This window comes from Sturnira hondurensis, unplaced genomic scaffold, assembly GCF_014824575.4.
Source record: "Sturnira hondurensis isolate 20B ecotype Veracruz unplaced genomic scaffold, ASM1482457v3 Scaffold0019006, whole genome shotgun sequence".
In the NCBI taxonomy this organism is placed as follows: domain Eukaryota; kingdom Metazoa; phylum Chordata; class Mammalia; order Chiroptera; family Phyllostomidae; genus Sturnira; species Sturnira hondurensis.
The window spans coordinates 48,135-71,383 of NW_028091637.1; the positions used below are offsets into that span (position 1 = coordinate 48,135).

At 38.3% G+C, this 23,249-nt stretch overlaps 1 protein-coding gene across 1 annotated transcript in view; it reads left to right on the forward strand.

Annotated features, from left to right (window-relative positions):
- Nucleotides 1-23,249, forward strand: part of KCNH8 (potassium voltage-gated channel subfamily H member 8) — a 223,862-nt gene that overhangs the window by 20,999 nt on the left and 179,614 nt on the right. Inside the window, exon 2 of the mRNA XM_037070746.1 lies at nucleotides 8,706-8,939. Within this exon, the coding sequence (XP_036926641.1) occupies nucleotides 8,706-8,939 (234 nt within the window). The remainder of the gene's footprint in view (nucleotides 1-8,705; nucleotides 8,940-23,249) is intronic.

Sequence of the window (23,249 nt, forward strand, 5' to 3'; positions counted from 1 at the left end):
GTGGCTCAGTGGGTGGGAGCGTCATTCCCTACACAGAAAAGTTGTGATTTTGATTCCCCGTCAGGTCACAGGCCTAGATTTCGGTTCAGTCCCTCCAGTGCACGTATGAAAGGCAACCAATTGATGTTTCTCTCTCACATTGATGTTTCTCTCCTTCTCTCTCTCCCTCCCTTATGCTCTCTCTAAAATCAATAAGCATGTTCTTGAGTGAGAATTTTTTAAAAACTAGCATTTCAGGGTGAAAACTATAGAAATGAGGTGGGCTGTTGAGGGAAGTGTTAGTTACAAGTGATCCTTGCTAAATAATAGATTCAGCTAAAAAAAATGCCCTCCTTTGGTCTGCTTTAGCACTTTAACAAAAACTCATGGGTTGCACGTTTATTCCACTCATTTTGTAACAAATTTGTTGAGCACCTATTGTGTGCCAGGCGCTGTTCTAGGGGTCGTGACTACATCAGTGAAAACAAACCACTGCCATTTGGCATGTGCATCTCAGTAGCAGAGGGCAGATAATAGCAGTCCTAATTTTTAAAGAAGTAAACAGGTGACGTGAAAGACCATTTTGTCTAAAAGACTGATTCTTTAACACGAGAACCAGAGAAAACTGGAGCACATTTTAATATTATCTCAAATGTGTTCATAAAGAATTAATTGTGGATAAAAAACCAGACACATTTTATTAGCTTTAGATTTTCTGAATTTCATTCTTTCATTTTACCTTTTATGAGCACTGTAGCCCTGTCATAGTTAACAATCATCTTTGATCAAAATTAAAACTCATTTTTATTGAACTCTAAATGATAATGCATGTGAAAAGAGTTAGTACAACTCAACATTGAAGCTCATATAGTTGAAAAAGTGGAATTTGCAAACCTTACTGATGATTTTGCTAATACCAAATTATGATAAACTGTGTACTAAATTTGCTTAAAACATATCTGTATTAACAAATTTTTATTATTGGAATTTTAAATTTTTGTTTACCTAGTTATTTTACTTTATCATGATTCTTCTTTATTTTTAATCATTATTTTTATTTAGTCATTCTAACGGATAATTAAATAAACTAAGAAGATATAGGCATGCAAATCCAGGAAGCACAGAGATTCCCAAACAAGATGGATGCAAAGAAGGCCCATGCCAAGACATCATAATTAAATGTCAAAGGTTACAGATATAGGGAGAATCTTAAAAGCAACAAGAGAGAAGCAATTAGTTACCTACAGGGAAATTCTCATAAGACTGTCAGCTAATTTCTCAAATGAAACTTTGCAGGCTTGAAGGGATTGGCAAGAAATATTCAAAGTCATGAAAAGCAGGGACCTACAAACTAGATTGCTTTACCCAGGAAAGACATCATTTTGAACTGGAAGGCAAATACAGAGCTTCCCAGACAAGAAAAAAACTAAAGGAGTTCATCAACACCAAACCATTATTATAGGAAGTGTTAAAGGGACTTATTTAAGAAAAAGAAAATGAAAACTATGAACAATAAAGTGGCAATAAATACATATCTATCAACAATTGAATCTAAAAAACAAACTAAGCAAACGAGAAGAACAGAGACAGAATCATGGATCTGGAGAACATTTTTGATGGTTGCCAGAAAGGAGGGGGTTGTGGGGCTATGGGAGGGGATTAGGAAGTACATATGGGTAGTTACAGAATAGCCATGGGATGCAAAGTACAGTATAGGAAGTGGAGTAGCCAAAGAACTTACAGGCATGACCCATAGACATGAATCATGGTAGGGAGATTTCCTGAGGGAGTAGGGGTTGTTGCGTAGAGGGGAGTAAAGCGGGAAAATTGGGACAACTGTAATAGCATAATCAAATAAAATATAATAAAAAGAAGGTATTTTTGCTGTTACATGCATATGCTACAAAATTGAAAAATTAAAAGGAATACATAATGAAAATAAGTCTGTTTTTCTTTTATTGTCCTCACCCTCCCTCAGTCATGTACTGTCACTAGATTCTTGCAGCTTTTTTCAATGATATTCCAAAGGGGTTTCTCAAACTTTAGGGTGCACGTGAATCTTGTGAAAATGCAGATTCTGATCCAGAGCGTTTGAGGTGAGGCTCCAGAGTTCACATTTCTAACAAGCTCCCCTCTGAGCCTGATGTTGCTGGCCCAGGGCCACACTGCCAGCTGCAAGGTGACGAAGCACATTTGTTTATATTTGTTTCTGTGTTTATTCATTTACTGGACTGAAGAGAGCAAGATACTCTTAAATACGTATACAACTTACTGCTCTTTTACTACAGCTTCAGCACCAGAGTTCCAGCTTTGAGCTCTTCTTTATTACAAAATTTTCTTGTAATCTTTGTCTGAAGTGATAATTCATATAGTATGTAAAAATCATACCGTAAAGGAATGATGAAAGGTAGCAAAATGACCGTTCAGAGCATACCCCTAAGAGATGCTTAAATTGTAAGAACTATGAGAATCTCTCTTTGCATATTTTTCATACTTTTTTTTTGCAAGTGCTTATACTTTATTTTTTTTTAACTTTTGTGTTGTTGTTCAAGTATGATTGACTCCATTTTCCCCTCATTGCAGCCATCCTCACCTCCCACCCTCCATCCTAACCCTCTTTGGCTTTGTCCATAAAGTTAGAAAATCATCAAATCCAAGCAACCTCCTACATTTGGGCAGAAGACACAGTGAGAACTTTAGCTTGCAACCATTACCATTAATCCAATAACAATGTCATAATACTGGGAAATGGTACAATCAAGCTCCTTAAAATCAATATGAAGTGCAAAGATCTTTAAATATTTTAGCCATAAACATTTATATTCTGCCTGAATAAACAGTCTCAAGAGATGACAATGATCAGTAGCAACCAGGGTACTAATGTTGTCTTTGTTGGACCCATGTGCAAATGAATTCAGAAAGCATGGGGGCAACTTATAAAACATAAAAAGTTCAGGTTTGTATCTTGCCCTCTGTGAGAAAAAGAAAATAAAATAAAAAAATAAAAGATGCTTAGAGCACTCGAATTTGTCCACCTACTCTGTCAGCAGAGTTTGTTTCTATGAGTACTTGCTAACACGAGATTTGGTTTTAAGAGACAATCAATATTAGAGGCATTTTTCAGAAATAAAAATTTGGATCATTCAGTCTCAAATTCTGTGTTATTGGCAGAGAGCAGAGCAGATACAGATTTCTGAGGCCAAGTAAGTGTCCATCAGTGATGCCTTTGGTTTGGATGGCTGCAGAGGTCTACCATATGGAGAGTTCTTAAACTGGGCGCTGAGATGGTTGTTTTGAAGTGCTTGAGGCTACAAGATCCAGCTGCAGAGAGACACTGACTTGGGTTTGCCTAATTCTCTTGAGCATGAGTCACAAAGTTTACGGACAAGTGTACTAAACACTACGTAGAGTGTCATAGATAAAAGGACACACCTTGCTGAAATTTCCGTTGAATTAAAAGCCTGTCAGGTCCATATTAAAACAAAATCAAAAGCACTCAAACAAACATGAATATAGAACACAATAGAATGCAAAATTTGAATGGATTTTTAAGTTATACATGAGATTTCAAAACGATATGGAACTTACATTTACACCTCCAGGCCCCCTGGAGAAAATGCATTTACAGGCTTCCACCAGTAGAAGGACGTTCCACTGGGAACGTTTTAGAAGTACTGTGACGCACATTAAAAGTGCATGGGGGGGGGCGGTGGGGGAGGCTTGAGGGGACAAGAAACGGGTTGTTTGGATGGCAACTACATCTTGTTGCCTCCGCATGTCTCTGGAGTGGGCCTGTGCAAAATGTTTCGGAACCAAAAAAGTTGCTGTCATACTTTTGAAATAATTGACTTTCTGCAGGAAATGAGAGAGCGATACAGAGGTTGTTGAAAGACTCCCACTGACTTAGAAGCTGTCATCAATGAACTTTTAGTGGAGGATCCATATAGAAAAGAATCTGTGATTTGGGGCTCTTTGTAGGCTAGAAGAGGTACAAACATTTTTCTAGATTTTATGCTGCAAGTAGAAAACAAGTCACGTCTTCACAGGGAAAAACAAAGTGTGATATAGTAAACATAGTCTTTCACAAAGACCAGTTTCAATTCCTAGTTTCAGACTTTGGTCAGGAAACTAAAATTCTTTAGGCTTCAGTGTTCTCCTCTGGAAAGTGGGGGCAAGTAAAAGGATATAAGGGGCTAACAGTGGACACATGTTTGCTTCTCCTCTTTTGTTTTTTGTGTGTAGGCTTTTGCATTCCTACTCCCCTTTCGTTTCCTTGGTGCCCATGAAGTCAACAGTGAATAGAACATCTCTGTTCAATTACTTTACTGTTGTTCAATTACAGTTGTCTGCGTTTTCTCCCCCCCCCAGCCCACCACAACCCAACCTAACCCACCTCCCTCCCATGCTTCCACCCCCCCCCCCCTTGATTTTGTCCCAATGTCCTTTATAGTAGTTCCTGAAAACCCTTCTCCCCACTGTCCCCTCCACCTTCCCCTCTGGCTGTTGTTGGATGGTTCTTAATTTCAATGTCTCTCGTTATATTTTGTTTGCATTTTTCTTTTGTTGATTATAGAACATCTCTGTCTGAATGAGAAAATGGTGCTCTGTATGAGGAAGTCAGAAGTGACCTGAGCCTCAACCAACCCTGAGATTCTATGAAAACTCTCTGCTAAGGAAGGGCTTAGAGAAATAAACTGCCTAAAATATAAACACGTTTAGATCCTACTGTTTACTGGCACTTCAAAACTGAATTTACACAAAAAAGATGGCCTCGAAACAAGTAGAGAAAAACTATGTGGCAGTTCGATGTGTATCACATAGGCATGATTACTTCCTTAAAAGGTTAGCATATGTGTCGATAGTGAGACGCCCATGATGAGTCCATAATCATGGCAGTGGCTTCGTTTTGTACAGTTCTAAAGTAAATGTCATGTTGCTTCTTTGGAGGGTCCAGGACTGATACACAGCAAAGCGTGTGTTTGCAAGTAGGTACTAGGTGAGAAGAGGCTGCTCTTTCCCACACAGGAGGACTGCTCAGTAGCTAGTACACGAAGCTTTGAAAGGCGCCACTGCCTCTAACTTCTCTTTAGAATTGAAATGCAATTACATATCAAGGACAAGTGCTAAAAATAAACAGAAAAGGCTGAATACATGCCTTTTTATTTAGCTTTGTTTTTGCAGAATATTTGCAAGAAGAATTAACTCCCCCAAACACAGCATAATCCTTAAGTGAAACACAGAGATTGGGCAATTTGGTAAATCCTTCAGAAGCTTTTTCCAGGAGCTTATTGTACCTTTAAAGAAGTGGTCTTTTCTTAATGTCCATAAGCAAGTATAACGGTGCTAAGGTAATTAATAAAAGAACCAAGGTACTAAAAGTGTGCAGAATGAGACACCAGAGTATGTGCCATAATAATCAGAAAAATTATGCAATATATTACATGAGGATATGTATATAAGTGTAAAAACTATATAAATGGGAGTGATTATTACCAAAGTTCAAGTTGTGGGGTTTTCTTTGGGGAAGGAGGCAAATACAATCTGTATGGCGTACACAGGATTTTTCACTGAATGAATAATCCATGGGTGTTTATTGTTGTTTTTAAATAGTTATAAAATCTTTTTGAGATATCTATGTTATATTTCCTCAATTTTAAAATTGGGAAAAGTGAAATAAAACAAGGTGAAGAGAAAGTACAAATTAAGCTGTTTAAAAACCAATGTAATATGTTAATAAATACAGTCATCTCAATTTGATAGATGTATCTTCATATTATACATTTTAAAGATTTAAATACACCACATGCAAGACATAACTAAAGCATAAGTCCCTAGAAGGGTTGAAAGATAAGTAGATAGATGAGATATCTGATAAGGTATATCAGATAATACTAACAAAAGATTAACTATTGTAGCTATTTGAATAATGGAAAAACTGGACTTCAAGACAAAATGCAACTTGGTAAATTCTCTATCTGCAGTTCCCCATATTTATCCATTTATCCCCTGAGCCTACTGCATCCAGGTGTCTTCCTAGGACCTTTTGATAAATCATCTCTAGTTTAGTCCTATTCCTAGCTAACCATTTCCAAAACCCTGGATCCCTAATTTCTAACTCTGGTAGTACTTGTGTATGTATCATTAATTTGGTACTTACTACATACTGTATTTTAGTGTTGTTGCTATCCATGCATTTCTTTGACTGCATTATAATGTCCTAGAGCTAGAGGCTGCGCCTTATTCACCTTTCAGCACCTCCTGTCATCTCAGCCTTGGACCTGCCACATGGTAGAACCATGTCGCCTGGCATATAGTAGAAAGTCAATAAGCATGTCAGCAGTCGACTGAAAAATGGCTTCTGAAAGCGCATTAAAAGCTCTTGTATGATGTTTGAGTACTTTCCCAATGCTGTGCATTTACATTTTGTAAGCAACCTCTCTGCCAAACGTTTAGAATGGAAAAAGGAAGAAACACTGTGGTTAGGGAGTGACTAACCCCCCAAAGCTGCCAGGAGTAGTTGAGGCTAGACCATATTCCCCAATAGGAGGGCGCCCCCCTCTGGATCTAGTTGGGAACTTCCACACGTTCATGACAGAGTACGGACTGCATGCAATGTACTCTTGCCCCTGCTCCTGGAGCGAAGGCCGGCATATAGTACAAGTCAATAAATACTTCTGCAAAGTGTGAAAGAATTAGATATTAGTCTTGGATTATTTAGTTGGCTCCCATGTCTTCTGAATAACCTATCATTTAAGGGTTCCCATATGGGTCTTCAGGTCTGACTTCTCCCCACAGGGAGAGGATGACTGGGGCAGAGGGGGGATGGGTGGAAGAGAGTGTCTGGAAGAAGAGCCAGTAGCTCCCAGGAGGGATGCATCTGTCAACACCAGATTTTATTCTCTGGGTTTAGGGGCTCATTGGAGCAAAGCTGAGTAGAATGAATCCGGGTCTGCCAGCTGATGGTAGGCTATAGAAACGCACAGCACAGCGTGTTTCAAAAGCGTGGGGAAGCCCATGGAAAAGTAGCTGAAGCTCCTCCTCTTTCATGCCATACAGGATAGGCTGTAAACCACTTGTAAACACACTGTTTCTAGAATCGGCAATACATGAACCAAATGGTATAAACTTCAAAGGGTAGAGTCGGGTACATACAAAAAAAAAAGTAAGTGTACTTACTACCTTTGCTCAAAGCTGCTTTCTCTAGAGACATGTGCAATGAATGACCAGTTACTTCACTTAATTTTAGCTACATAAACATTTCATACTCGGATACACACATATACGTTTATATGTATTTATACATTTTTAGACAAATAGTTCTTATAATAACATACTCTATTGAATCCTGATTGCTTTTATTTGAGAATTTACACTATAATTCACTTCATTTTTATTTTTGTTATCTTTAAAATCCCAGTCTCTGTTACTATCTGGTGTATTGACAGTGTGCCACATTTTTTAATGAGCTCCTGAATGAATGATTTCATAATAGTCTCTAAGTCATTCTGAACATAAGAGCCACCTACCAACATTTATATATGTTTTATCTTAGACCTCATCTCCTGTATGCATCTGTGTGGCCCCTAAAATCGTGCATCCTTCAAAGTTGTCTTAAAAATTGTGTCCCGCAGGAGGAAACTTCCCCGAATATTGCCTCTCGGTGTCTCCTCCAGTTCTCTAGAAGCGCTTAACAATTGTCCACCATTTTCTGTTGTCTTCTGATTTTCATTTGTTAATATAATAGCATGAATATGTGAATAATATTCTTAATGATAGTTTTATTGAGTATGTATTACTTTGCTAAATTCGATTCTATGCATTACATCATTAATCTCTACAACACACCTATAAAGTTGGTAACATCATATCATCGTTGTGGCATACTTGTCAGCGCCCTTCCAATGTCACCTTGACTCACCCTTGAGATCACGAGCAGGCTCTTTTCTTATGCGCCAGTTGCTTCCAGCATCTTGCTGCCCAAGTGACCTCTGCGAAGTGTGCTTAGCCCAAGTGGGTAGGATACAAGTGCTAACATGCTGACACCCGAAAGTGACCCTTAATCAATGAGGTATAGATGTGGATGGATAAATATACCAGCTTTCTCTTCCTTCAGTGGGAACATTTTGAGTTACATTCTACACAGCTACTTCTAGGGTCCCTTGTGTGATTTCACCTTGGTTGCCCATAATAAGAAAACCCTGTTTTATCTCACCCTTTATTACCTTGCCTCTCTTCTCTTCCTCAATTTCCGCCTTGTTCACTTTCTGAAATCATCTGCCTAATAAACTACTGCTACTCAAATCCTTGTCTCAAGGTCTGCTTTGGGGGAAATCAGAGCTAAGGAAAGTGAGGTTCAGGGTATGTAACTTTTCAAGTTCATCTATACATCAAGTAGCAGATTCAGGGCAGGAACCAGAAATCATGTTCAAGAACCCCATATGTGACTACCAACTAAATGGCAAATGCCTTAAGCCAGACATAAGTACTGTGCTCCCCACACTGTGTATTTCAAAATGCAAGCCAGAGTCGCTACTTCACACATACTTCTGCCAGGCAACAACATTTTATGTTTTGAAGAGTCTTTTTTCCACCTCGATAGATCGAGGCATCCATTTTAGGCACTGTTAGCTAAACACAGGTGCTCATAATTTACTTCTGAAACTGGTTTAAAGAAAAAGTTCTCCCTGTTTGTTCAGTTGCTGAGTCTTCTCATTGTTGTTCTACAGACAGCAACTTCATCCTCGCGAATGCCCAGGTGGCCAAGGGTTTCCCCATAGTCTACTGTTCTGATGGCTTTTGTGAGCTTGCTGGGTTTGCCCGGACTGAAGTCATGCAGAAGAGTTGCAGCTGCAAATTCTTATTTGGGGTTGAAACCAACGAGCAACTGATGCTTCAGATAGACAAGTCACTGGAGGAGAAAACAGAATTCAAAGGCGAAATTATGTTCTACAAGAAGAATGGTGAGTTGGCTTTCTTTGGCACTCATTGGACAGTGGTAAAGGGTCACCTTCTTTCAACTCAGTAATTGCTCGATAAGTCCCATTAAGCCCATTAAGGCTTAATGATATTTCTCATAAATACATTCTGTTACAGAGGTTCCACAAATGACTTGAACAATGGCCTTGTTTTAGCCATTAACAGCATAAACTGCCTGAAAATTTACCCTGAGAATTATAACTTTGATGTCAATATATTAACTAAAAAATTATTATATGGTAAAATGAAGTGTATTACTATTGTATATGGAAATTCTTAAAAATATATATTAGATATGAAAGTTGTTACATATCGACAGATGATCTTTATCTAGAGGTATTTTTCCAAATTTTATTTCTTAAAGAACCACATCTCAACCCCAGTCCTTAAAGACAGACATCCAAGTGTTCGCTGGCAGAGAGGGAAGTGAATTTAAAGAACATCAGCACAGGCGTTTTTCTCTTTCACTTCCCCCGCCACAGAGCTTTTCTCACCACTCTTAAATTCTAAAGACAGAGTAAGAGACACATGTTGTCTCAGTGTGAGAGTGAATTTGCCGGAACTCAAAACTGCCACTGGGAAAATACTAAATATTTTCTTTTAGCTAAAGTTTTGTGATTCTTCTCCAAGTAAAAGAGGATCTAGGGATGGGCATGATATCATCAGTGCTTGAGACCGATGTGGAAATAGATAGCATTATCCTGTGGGCCCCGGGAAAAGGGGTAAATCCAAGAGGCATGATGTTAGGGAAATGCTGAATCAAAAATTAGAACAAACTATTGTTTTCCCAGTTCCTATCCCCTTAAAGCAACATCCACCCTTGAGTTTTAGCTGGGCATATGGCTGCCAAACTAGACAACATATGTCCCAGCTTTCTTTGCAGTTGGGTTGGGCATGTGTCTAAGTTTGAGGACAATGATATATAAGAAGGAATGATTTATGCAATTTCTAGGTGAAATCCCTAAAAACTAAAATTATTTACCCTCTAATTTCTCTTCTCCTTTCCCATGGTGCTATGGACTGAGCTGTCTCTTCCCAGAATTTGTATATTGAAGCCCGTATCACCTCCCTCTCCAGTGTGGAGAGGTATGTGGAGATGGGTCCTTAACATAGGTAATTAAGGTTAAATGAGGTCATCAGGGTGGGTCTTAAACCCATATGACTACTCTTCTTATAAGAAGGCGGTGATACCAGGGGTGCCCCTGATTAAGTCATATGAGAAAACACAGAGAGAAAGCAGCTGTCTGCCAACCAAGGAGGCCTCAGAAGAAGCCATCCCCGGTGGCACCTTTGTCTCACACTTCCAACCTCCAGAGCTGTGAGAAAATCTGTTTCTGTTGGGTAATTCCCCCAGTCAGTGCTACTTTGTTGTGGCAGCCCTAGCAAGCTAACACAGACGGGTCAGAATGTGAACGTTAGGCTGGAAAGCCAGCTTCAATCATTGACAAGGACAGGACAATAGAGGAATGTAGAAAAGCTATACGGAAAAATCTGTGTTGTTAGAGAGCTACTTTCCCCATCCCGGGTCAAGAGAAATACATGTCTGTCTTGTTTGAATCACTACCTTTTTAGATATTTTTGTTACGACATTTAAATTGTGCTCCAATTCAGAAGTTCTCGACCTTGGCACAAAAGAATCTGCGGGGCAGGTAATTGCTGTGTTGTGGGCATTGGAGGTGATTAGCACCTACCTCTTTGTCTTGCGCTCAATGCCTAGTACTGGGGTCTTGGTCAGGAAGAGAAGTAGGAGCCTAAACATGGCAACTCCATTCCCATTTATAAGCTGTTTGTCCTTGAAGGACTTTGCTTGAGCATGGGAATTTCAGATATGGAGGATTCATAAATCAATGGAGGGTGCCCTTCTGGGATGGATGGGATATCCCAAGGCTTTGGCACTAGTAACAGAGTTCAGACCATTTTGTTTTCCCCAGAATCAATAGATAAGGCCTACATAGCAGATATAAAATAAAAGAATTCCAGTTCTGTCTAATTATAGAATAATAATTGAAAAGAGGGACAGAGACAAAGAAAATAAAGGATGTCATGAGACTGCAGACTGGTAGGAAGTGAAAAAGCCACCACGTGGTAGAACAAAGGAAAAGGGGTATCCTTTGTCTGAAATATCCGACAACTCCAGACCTGTACGAGTCACCTTGTATAGGTCGCTCCACATCCAACTGAGTGTCTTTTTTGTTAAGCCTCCTTAAAAGATCCAAATAGGGTACCTGAGAAGTGTTCAGGCCAAGAAGGAGAATCTAGGTGGGAAGCCCAAAGGACAGAGGTTTTGAAAACCAGGTAAGTAGAATATATGGAACACAAAATAGGGATGAACACCCAAAAGAATTTTCTGGGCCCAGTCTTTTTATAAAGATTTTATTTATTTATTTTTAGAGAGAGGGTAAGGGAAGGAGAAAGAAAGGAAGAGAAATATCCATTGGTTGCCTTCCAGATGTCCCACCCCCACCGTCCTGTTCCCTCTACCCACCCCGCCCCTAGCAACCCAGGCAGGTGCCCTGGCTGGAATTGAACAGGCCAGCGCTCAATTCACTGATCCACACCAGCCAGGTCTGAGCCCAGTTTTTTTTAATAAGATGCCTGCCATCTTGGACCTCTTTGGATAGAAATACTTAAAGGCATTAAGAAAGAATTTTTTTGTAATTAGGTAACAATTAGGAAGACAAATGTTTTCACAGATAAACATAATATGCAAACATTACTTTGTTTAAAATGGAGATAGTAACATTTCATATTTTTATGTTCAGCAGCTAACATTTTTCATTTATTGTTCTCCCTCTAGATAGTTCAGGGTCCACTTACATATCACAAGTACCATGAAGGTGCCTTTTCAAAAGCAGCCCCCTCCACTTCTGTGGGAATACTAAAGGCATTAATCAGGGATCACTAGTCAAACAAAAGTACAGTTCATCTAACTAAGGGTAACCACTTTATTAATTTTGTGTTTATCTTCTCATTTTTTAAACTAGAAGCAATAAAAATCTTTGTGGTTACCTCTTTTTCTTATACGTAGCATACTTTTCACACTGTTCTGCATCTTGCACCTTGTATAAGCATGTACATACCCCTTGCAGAACAATATATGCATATTTCTCATTCTTCTCTAAAGCTGCATAGTATTACATCGTGTGGATCTATTATGGGTGATTCCACCAATCCTCTATTAATGGACATTTGTGTTCCCTCTAGAATTTGCTCTGTTTTCTAGTTCTTTCTTCCTATCTCTGTTTTAAATACTCCTTTTGTTATTTAAAAGGTCTTTTGTATTATTCTAAAAGTTACCTGTTATGTGAGACCTTTAAAAGTGTCCCACTTTTTAAAGACTTTGCCATTTCCTACTATAAGCAATGCTGTGATTAGTCAGGAGCCACACTCTCTCCTTCCCTCTCCCAACGAATTTCATGTTCTTTTAGCACCTGTTAGTATCTATCAGCACACTTGTTCTGCTTTCCTAATAGTCTCCCTTTGTTCCCCTCTCAGCTCTTTCATAGTTATATTTACAGTGTTGGAGCAAATAACAATGACATCTATTACATGTATTCTGACACTTTTATCCTCCCTCACTTAATCCTGTTGTTAGTTAAATATGTGTAATGATCACCATATGTTCTATCCTAAATCTTCTCTAGTCATTTCTTGGTTTTCTAAACCTTGTTCTTTGAACCAACTCAGGAAGAGCTCACGGGAACCATTTTCTGAGCTCCTGCATTGTTAACAACAGTATGAGTGTGGCCCTTATATTTGTAGATCAATTTAACTGAAAATTAAAACTGTAGCTCATACCTTCTTTATTTAAATATATCAATTTTGTTAGTCCCTTGTATATTGACATTGCGTATTGTTTTACTGTAAAAATACTGTTAATTAAATGACTTCATGTTTTGTCCCATATGTTCAATAAGTTTATTGTATTGTATTGTATTGTACTCTAATTCAGTAGTTTTACTGCACTATATTGTGTCTGTTAAGGGCTGGGTAGTAAATATTATACACAAAGGGGCAAAAGTAGGTTTACAGCTATGAGTATACAAAACATAAGAGTTCATTTTTGTATCATTATTTATTAATGATTGTATCGTTCTCCATATGAACAACTGCAAACCTACTTTGCCCCACCCAGTATACTTATTTGTATACATATATACATGTCTAAATTGTATATATATTTATATGTATATACTCATTTTTATACTCGATTATCATCTACACAGCTTATGAGTATACACAGGTTGGGCAAAAGTAGGTTTATAGCTGTGTGTATGGAAAATAATATAATAATTAATAATAGAAGAAAAAACTGTATTTTGCACACTCATAACTGTAAACCTACTTTTGCCCCACCCTGTATGTATTGCAGGCCATACATTCTATGTCACAAGTATTCATTTCTGTCATTGTAGTGACAGCAACCATGGAAAATTTGTCAATGAGTGGATGTGGCTATTCTTCAATTACTCTTCACTGACAAAAACAGGAGGTGGACTAAATTTGGCCTACAGGTCACCATGTACTGATACCTGGTATAGAATATTTGGGGTCAGATTTTTCCCCTGATTGATGGTATGCCCTGTAATATTTTATTTTGAGACAATTTTCTGAATTTTAATTACCATCACTATTCTGTTTAATCACTTTGGTTTTCCTCTTTATGATCACCTATTATATATATATATGTTGGATCCTCTTTGCCTGTCTTCTATTACCTATCACTTTTTCAGTTTTCTTTTATTTTTCTGATTTTCACTTTGTGTAATCTCCTTCCTTTTCTTTACTTCTGTGATATTCATTCAAACTTTTATTTCTTCTCTTCAAATCTTCCATTCTTTATCTTTTATTTACATTCCCACCTGAGCCCAGTTAACTCATATTATTTGTATCATTATTTTGCCTAGTACATTAGTTGTTAGGGCTGCCATAACAAAATATCACAAAATGGGTAACTTAAACCACAGAAATGTACTTTGCCACAATTCTGGGCAGTGGAAGTCTTTGATGAAGGTTCCAGCAGGGTTGGTTTCTTTTGACACCTCTCCTCTTGGCTTGCATGTGTCTGCCTTCTTTTCCCTCAGCCTTCATCACGGTTTTCTCTTTGTGTGTCTTTGTCCTCATCACCTCTTCTTGTAATGACAACAGTCAGGTTAGGGCCCACCCGTATACCTTTATTTTAAATAGATTACCTCCTCAAAGGCCCCATCTCCAAATACAGTCTCATTCTGAGGTAATGGGGATTAGGACTTCAAAATATGAATTTTTGCAATGTATGCCATTTTTTGGCAATGTATGCCATTTTTATGCCAGAGTTTGTAACCTTTGTTAGTTACTTTTTTACTTGTTTTGAAATATTTGGGTTAGGTGTGCTTTATGGAATATTTTGGGTGTGTCTTAATTTCTGTAGGTTTGTTACTCCTATAATTTTTCTCTTTACCTTCTCTTTTTTCCTTTCTTGTCATGCTTTAATGAGATGCATTTTGCATAAATTTTAGGAGAATATTGCAAATAGAGGTGTGGTAAGAAAACTTTCCTAAATCTATATGTGGCTGTAAGGTTCTTCCACCATTACCAAAGTTGTTTTCTTTTTTCAAACTTCAATAGCTTCCCCATATAACTACAGTTTTGTTACTCTCTGAGCTATCCTTGCTCCCAGTGTGGACCCCTCCTAAGTAGCATGTGAAACTTTTCCTTTATTTATTCTGATCTTCCTGACCAAGTAGGGTTCTAGTTCTAGCAGTTTCTCCTCAATAGTTGGGTAGTTCTATTCGTCCAAGAAAGAATTTCTGCTGGTATTTCCAAGAGTGCTGAAGGCTTAAGCAGCCCTAACTGCATCCTCTTTCTGTAGCCCACTGCCCTCACCTTCAAATTAGAGACTGTGAAGTTCCCTTTTATTTTGATTATGTTCAGATCTGTCTGTGGAATCCTTCATTTCCAGAAAATATCTTCTTTAGGGAGTAGATACTTTTTGATGATTTATGAGGCCTTGAGCTCCTAGGGCTATGAGTAAAGTCTCCTTTTCCCATTCTGTTTTTTCTATGCAGCTGCTGTTCTTACAATGGTCCAACTTCTTAGTTGATAAATACCATCATCTTGTATTCTGAGGTCCATGGGAACACATTATCATACCGTTTTGTTGCTCATGTCTTTTCTGGACTTCTGCTTCAACTATCTTCATTACTTTAATTTTGTGAAAGGATTGGGGATACTTCAAAAACCAAGGATCTATTGCCATTGCTATTTTCCATGTCTCATTTTAAAGGACCTCTTTAGACAATTCACACTAAGTGCTTTGGGTATATAAGCCCAATTTCTGAGAGTTGCCTCTTTTTTTTTCTCCTTAAATTGTCATTTGCATGGTTGGAGTGTGAGGGGCTTATCTGATCTCATGACATAGGATAGAAAGGGTATCCCTAACCTTTTGTGTTTTCATGGATTTCATGCATGGCTTTGCTGGCTAAGTGATTTTACTTCTCTTGAAACCACTGTAGATACTTCTTAATTTTTGCCTCCTCCTTCATCATGCAATGCATTAAGGAATTCATTGTACTACCCTCTATATCTACAGCCTTGGGAGGATAATGGCTACTTAGGTGAACACATCCATCCTTTACACATGGAAACAAAGAGTCTCTGTAAGTAAACTGGAGCACCATTTACCCTATCACATTTCCTCAAAAGTATGCAACCACCTCCATGTTAATAAAAACTTAGACTGAGAAGCAGTTTCTCTCAAGAGTTACAGAGAGATAAGGAAAAATATTCCTGTTGCCTTCAGTGGTTGAAAAAAAAAAAAACCCTATCCAACATACCTTCTCCTTGCTTCAGAGCTGTGAAAACTCATAGTGAGGTTAGCTCTGGCCCCTCATAGTCTTTTTCACAATCCTTCAAACTGAGAATGGATGAATTAGATGTCATATCATATTTTTACACTTCCTGACCCAAGCTTCTTGGCTAAACTTTATTGGTAGAAAGTTATTTCTTCTACATACCATGGGAAACCATCATTATTGGATTTATGCACCTCAACCTTTATATGTGTCTCTTAGCATATCCTCTGTATAGAATGCTTACATTTCAAGCCCAGTTTGTACTAAATAAATCTAATAGGGAGAGAAATGCTGCAAGGGAACAAAGATTTAAGAAGAAAATTAAAATGATACAGTTACTTTCAAAAATGTTAATTTGCTAGGATTATTATAACAAAGTAACACAGAATGAGTGGCTAAACAACAGAAATTATTGTCTCACCATCCTGGAAGCTAGAAGTCCAAGATCAAGGGATGTGTTGGATTGGTTTCTTCTGAGGGTTATGAGGAAGGAGTTGCACCATGCCTCTCCCCTAGTTTCTGCTGGTTTGCTGGAAATCTTTGGTGCTCTTTAGCCTGTAGAAGCATCACCCTGATCTCTGCCTTCATCTTCGCATAGTAGTCTCTCTTCGTGAGTGTCTGCATCTAAATTTTCCCTTTTTAATATACCAGTCATATTGGATTAGTGCCCACCCTACTGACCTCATTTTAACTTGATTACCTTTAAAAGGTCACATCTGAGGTGCCAGAGTTTAGTACTCCAACATCTTTGGAGGGAGGAAGGGATAAAATTCAACCTAAAACTCTTGGTTATATTCACATTAAATAGATTGGAATTGAAGTCTTGCCTAAGATTATAAAAGAGTAAATATAAAGTCCAGGTTATATAAATGTCCCCTGAATCCAAGATTGTTGCTCTTAAAGCACTGGTTCTCTGTGGTCATGAAGATGGTGCCATCTCACAGGGGCATTTTGCAAATCTGGGGTGTTTGACTCAATAATTGTGGGGAGGAAGTTTTTGCCCATTAATGGGCATGAATCAGGGAAGCTCAATATACTGTAATGTATGGGATGGTCTTGCAATTGAAGAATCAACCAGTGTCTGGTATGACTTTGATATCTGAGATGTTGATATACTGAAAATTATACACATGCACTCTACATATCCATCATGCCCCCCAAAGTTCTTGTGTACTTTGTTTGTTTGTGGTAAAACACTTAACATGAGATATATTCTCTTAACATTATGCTAAATGCAATAAGCCAGTCACAGAAGAACCAATACTACATGATTCCACTTAGATAAGGTATCTAAAGTAGTCCAACGTGCAGAAGCAGAGAATAGAACAGTGGTGGCCAGGAGCCGAGGGGAAGGGAAGAAGAATTGTTGCTCAGTAAGTGTAAGGTTTTAGTTTTGCCAGATGAATAGGTTGGAGAGATCTGCTGTATGAGATAATAGCTATAGCTATGGCATAGTTACGGTATTGTGCACTGCATGATTTTCTAATACCCTACAAGGCTTTCCAGGAAGTAAAATACTGGTTTCTAATTTCCTGGAACCTAACACCCAGTGTTTTTTGGAAGGCCTTAATTCGCTACTGAACTTCCTAGACTAAAACCATAGTGTGGTGAGGGAAGATTGAATTTATCTTGTGCAGAATTTCTCCATTTCAGAAAATCTTGTCACTGACTTATAGTTCTCATCAGAGACACAGTGCATCTGTGTGGGTTCTGCACGTGTCGCTGTTGTGTTCACAATGAATCTGCATAGCGGTCCAGTTATCCAACTGCTGGATCCTATCTCCTACTGCGGTCTACCATCTCTGGGCATTTCGTGTTGAGATGCATATTTTTTTAATACAAAATGGCTTCACTTCATGTTTTTGTTGTATTGCTATTACTAATACATAGTATTGCCTTTCTAAAGATGTGTGTTAAGATGCCAAGTTCTATTATCATCATTTTCAGTTCTAAATAGAAAAGAAGCAAATACAAGTATTTGTTACAAAAGGGGATCTGGGGCCTGACAGGGTTGTGTGTCTCTTAATGCACAGACTCACTCACTCCCAAGATTTACGCACAGACTCACTCAACCCCGAGATTTACCATTTATTTCTTGTATCTCCTGAACTTACTGCTTTCTTAATGTTTTTCTTTAAGTTGACTCACGTTTTAAACTCAAACTGGAAGCAAAAGAAAGCAAAATCACTAGTCTCAAATAAAAGGTAACCATAAGTAAATATGCAATGAAGACATTTTTGTTTACCTTTTTTTAAATTAAAAAAAAAAAGTAACCCATGATATCTAAGTAAGAATTTAATTGACTATATTGTGCNCTCCTGAACTTACTGCTTTCTTAATGTTTTTCTTTAAGTTGACTCACGTTTTAAACTCAAACTGGAAGCAAAAGAAAGCAAAATCACTAGTCTCAAATAAAAGGTAACCATAAGTAAATATGCAATGAAGACATTTTTGTTTACCTTTTTTTAAATTAAAAAATAAAAAGTAACCCATGATATCTAAGTAAGAATTTAATTGACTATATTGTGCCAAGCAGCCCATAGGTCATTTTATTTAATTTTTCCAATGACATTTTAGAGTAAATATAAATTACATCACATTTGCAGACAAGGAAATTGTGATGCAGAATAATGACTTGAACACGTGTCTATGTGTTACGTGGTAGACAGTTCTCAGCTCATCATTTCCCTCACAGTTCCTCTCCTTGTTCATATCTTTACCTGTGGACACCCTTCCCATTTCTTTATTTTCCCATTTCTTTATTTAATTTTCTTATAACATAGAAAAATCAGTGCTGAATCTGTTGGTTTTATTTCTTTTCAAATGTAGTGAGATTTTCAACTTTCTACTGCGTGGACTTTATTTTTTATGATGTGGATTGTACATATATATTTGTGACAACAAAAACAATTTATTTATAATTTATTGTTTGTTCGTTTAGGGAGAATGCCTTCTAAGGGAGAACTTTGTTTACTCAACTGCTAGATGCATATTTAGATGCAAATCACAAGCTGAAAAGCTGAATTGTTCTGTAAACAAAAAGTGATATTGAGGAATAGAGATCAAGCTGGAGCCAGGAGACTGGGGGGCTTTCCTTGGGGTGGGCTGGGTGGAGGAAGAAGAGAGATTGAGGAAAGTATAAAGAGATGAGAGAAGGGGAGAGAGTGATAGAGAAATGGGGAGGCATCTTACCCATGTCCCTTGAAAAGTCTAGCTCATTTGACGTGCTAGCTGCATATTTTTGTTCCAATACACATTCAAACTAATACACAGATACTAAAATATAAGATATTTAAATGCACTACCTAAAATAATATGTATCTGACTAGGAGTCATATTGCCACTAATTGAGCAACACACTGTCTTCATTCTAGTATACAAATAAACTTTGAATTACACATATTCATATTCAGTGTTACAAGGTCAACTTATGATAAAAGACAAAAGGAAGCAAATTTTCTCATGAACTTCCTCTGATTTTACAATGAGCTGATCATTGTAAATAGTTATAATAAGACACATTATTTTCCCCCTAATGTAAAGTTTATATTTAAGATATTCTTAGTGAGTTCTATTATACTCAGTTATTCAATATGACTGTGCAGAAGTTTTTTAGAATATTTGATTATGCCCTCTAGGTATTTTAGAATTGGAGCTCAATATAGAAAAAAGACAAAGCTTTGGTGACATAGAATGTCAAATTATTCTCAAAATTAACATTTAAAATGTGCAGCATAGTTACTTTCTTATTTCACTTAAGAAATGAGATTGTAGCATTGAATATAGAATGGTTTTATGTAAGATCCAAATTTCAGAGCAAGGAGTGTCATGCCCATTCATGTAATAAATGAGCAATAAGAAAATTCATTTTAATGCAAAGGGTGGTGTCTTAATGAGTATACTCTATGGACATGGCTCTTCCCAGCATGGGTAATATTGGTAGTCACCTTTAATTTTCACCACATCCAGAGAACAGTGAGGCAATTCAGCTAGCCAGGAACCTATTTTAATAAGAGCTAGAGAAGCCAGGATTAAGATTATAGGAAAAAAAAAACAAAAAACCTTCTCAACTCACTTTCCCAAGGTCTCAGACAGGGAAGAGTCCAAGAGAAAGGCAATACAAAAGCAAGTGCAATATTTTTTTTCATAAAAAATCTCCTTGGGCTACTGAGGCTGTCTAGGCTGCATTACCAATGGGCATTAGCCTTGCATGCCCTGGTCCCTCAGACAGCATCCAAGTACGCCTGGAGGACAACGAATAGCTGTGAGTCCCGCATTCTTGGGAGCCAAGTAAACTGGACTGTGTAGACATTCCTTCTAGAGATTAGAAGTATTTGTGAAGAGCCAAAGGCAGACTTAGATTCCTGAAAAGCCAATGAAGGTGGGATCTAGTGTTCCAGTTATGTATTGCTGTATGGCAAGTACTTTAGAATTCAGTGGCTTAATATAGAAACCATTATATCTTCCAAGTATTGGTCAAAAATCAAGGCTGGACTTTGCTACATGATTCCTCTGCCTTGTGGAGCCAGAAGAGGTTGGTGTTGGGTGGGGTTCAGGTGAGAGATGCATTGCTTTGGAGCGTCTTGGATGGCATCCTTCACATGTCTTGATAGAAGATTAGTATTTCATATTTCTGTCCTGTGGCATTTGCATTCAAGAGATGAAGCTCAGAGATACAAATGCAGTAAACGGATCCAAAGTGATTGTAGCAGGAAGGCAAAGGGGTCAGAAAGAACGTGAGCTAAAATCAGCACATGCAACCTGAGTGAGGAACCTGCCTTGCAGTTTTTCATATCACTTGTATGTATTCAAGCTTTGTACTTGTAAATGTAGGCAACATTCCTGGTCTACTTCTCATATATCTGAGCAAGCTACTCTAACAGACAGCTTGTTCTTTTTCTTTGCCCATGGTTAAGGTAGTATTGTTTAATCAATGAACAGAAGCTTTACATCAGCGCATTTATTGATGTGCTCACCCAGGCTCTCCAGCCAGAATGATGGGAACAAGACAGATGTGTAGATGGGTCGTCTGTGCATTCATCAGACACTGCTTAGCTTTGCCTGTCCTGCTGAGATTGAGCAGTCACTGCCCCTACCTAACTAGATTCCTGCATACCTTCACTTCTTCAGTGTCAGCCTTCCTGGCTTAACACAGACAACTGCATAAAATAGCTGCAGCTAACATTTACTGAGTGTTCACTGAGGGCCAGGCTCTATGCTCTGCTCTTTGCCTGGGTTGTTACTTCATTTAATCCTCATATCAACCCTTTGAGGCAGATCTTATGAATTCCCCATTTCACAGTTAAACTTATTCACAGAGGAGTTAAGTGGAAGGCTGGGATCCAAGTCCTGACCTTCTGATTCCTGACTCCTGTGCCTTAAACACTAAGCCATGCTCATGGGCATGGTCAGCCTAAGCTTTCTGCATAGGCAGCTCATGGTTCTTTCTCACCTCCCTCTAGTCTATGGAATAGATGGATGGACTTCCCAGGTGCTCTCCGTATCCCTCCCTCCAGGAATAACTGGCAAAGTAGCAAGGAAAGAACCCATTGAGGGCCCTCATTTTTATACCTGTGGCTATTCATGATTCCATATTTATTAGCCAGAAATGAAATACAGCCACAATGTTTGAGAATCTTTGGTGCTAAACAAGTTCCTGTTGAAACAAAGGAAGCTTATTATATTGAAGGTTCTTTCTCTGTGGTGGGAGGTGATGTTGAACTTGGAGGATCAATCCCTGCCCAAGGTCTTCCCACTGTACTTATTGTGCCCAGGCTAAAGACTAGTTCTGAATAGCTACTATAAAGAGAGCAATAGTTAAGAGAGGCTTGGGGTAGAATCTTAGCTCTCTTCTACTCTCTAGGTATGTATCCTAGTTAAGTGACTTTGTTTGTCTGAGTCTCATCTTGATCTTTTTCATAGCAATGCTACCCTCATAGATGTCTGATGAAGGGCCAAATGAAATAACTGTTGTACAACATACATTATCAGATAAGCTACATAATTTGTAGGGCTCATTACAATGTGAAAATGTAGACCCCTTTAAAAAATACTAAACATTTCAAGACACTAAAAGCAGATTATTAAACCAAAGCCCAGGGCCCTTTACAAGGCCAGCCCTGAACATTATAGCAATTTAATAAATATTCTTTCCTCTCCTAACATTTCCTCCCAAGTAGAAGGGTCTGTCTACTCCTATTTCCCAGTGTACCAGACCCTCAGAATCTCACAGTTAGGTGCCTGAATCCAATGCTTGGTCCTGAGTGACTCCAAGCCTGGTCCTGTGTTTTGGTTACTAGTTCCCCGTCACCCTACTAGAAAGCCATGGACATCTAACAGTCTTCAAAAAGATCCTGTAAAAATTCTGTTATGTCTTAGCTGAGAGCTCTATGTCTTTGGACTATGTAGGAATTAAAAGACTGACACACAAAAAATCATACCATCCTAATCATGCTTAGAGTATATGCTCAACATGAATAATTATATAATATTGACTGGTTGCAATGATTTAAAAGTAGAATTGTGCTTTATGTCCCAGTAATGAGCTTTTACTCCATGACACCTACCAAATACATACAGGCACCAGAAAGTCAGATCTCTAGGGCACCCACCTAGACCCTTTTGCCCTGATATGAAAAGCCATTCATCCTGCCACTGCCCTAGTTCAGACTCATATTCAAGGCCCTGAGTTGCAACAATTCCTCTTAACTGGTCACCCAGTCTCCAGCTCTGCCCCCTGAGATTCCTCTTCCTCACAGCCTCCAAAGCCTCTTCCTGCAGTACCAATCTGATCATGCCACTAATCTATGATAAAGCCTTCAGTGGTTCCTCATTGCTTTTCAGGATAAATGCAAACTCTTTAGTCTGGCATACAAGGCCACTCATGAGCTTGCTGTAGTCTATAATCTATCCCTTCAAAATCATCCTTTCCCTTTCCACCTTTTTTTCTCTCTTGACTCCTCATTCATATTCTAGAATAATCTCATGTTTCAACCTCTTTAATAGTTTTTATTTTTTAACGTTTCATGTTTTAACTTATCTTGTGCTTTTGTACTTCATGTTCCCGCTGCCAGGAATGACACACACACCCCCTCCTCCACTCTCCCATTAAGCTAATAAAATCATTAAGACTCAGTTCAAGCTTAACTCCTCTGTGAGGCCTTCAACAACTATGACCTGTTTCATGTCCTGTTTCCATTCTTTGTCATAGGTACCATCTTGCAATAAATAGAATGTTTTCCCCCTAAAATTTCTGAGTTGAAACCCCAATCCCCATTCAATTAGGAAGTGGGGCATTCACAAGATAATTAGGTCATAAGGACACAGCCCTTGTGCTTAGGGTTAGTGCCCTTATAGGAAGAGGCCAGAGAGCCAGCTTGGTCCCTTTCTGTGATGTGAGGATATAGTGAAAAGTCAGCAGTCAGCATCTTAGGAAGAGGATCCTCACCAGACCATCCTGGC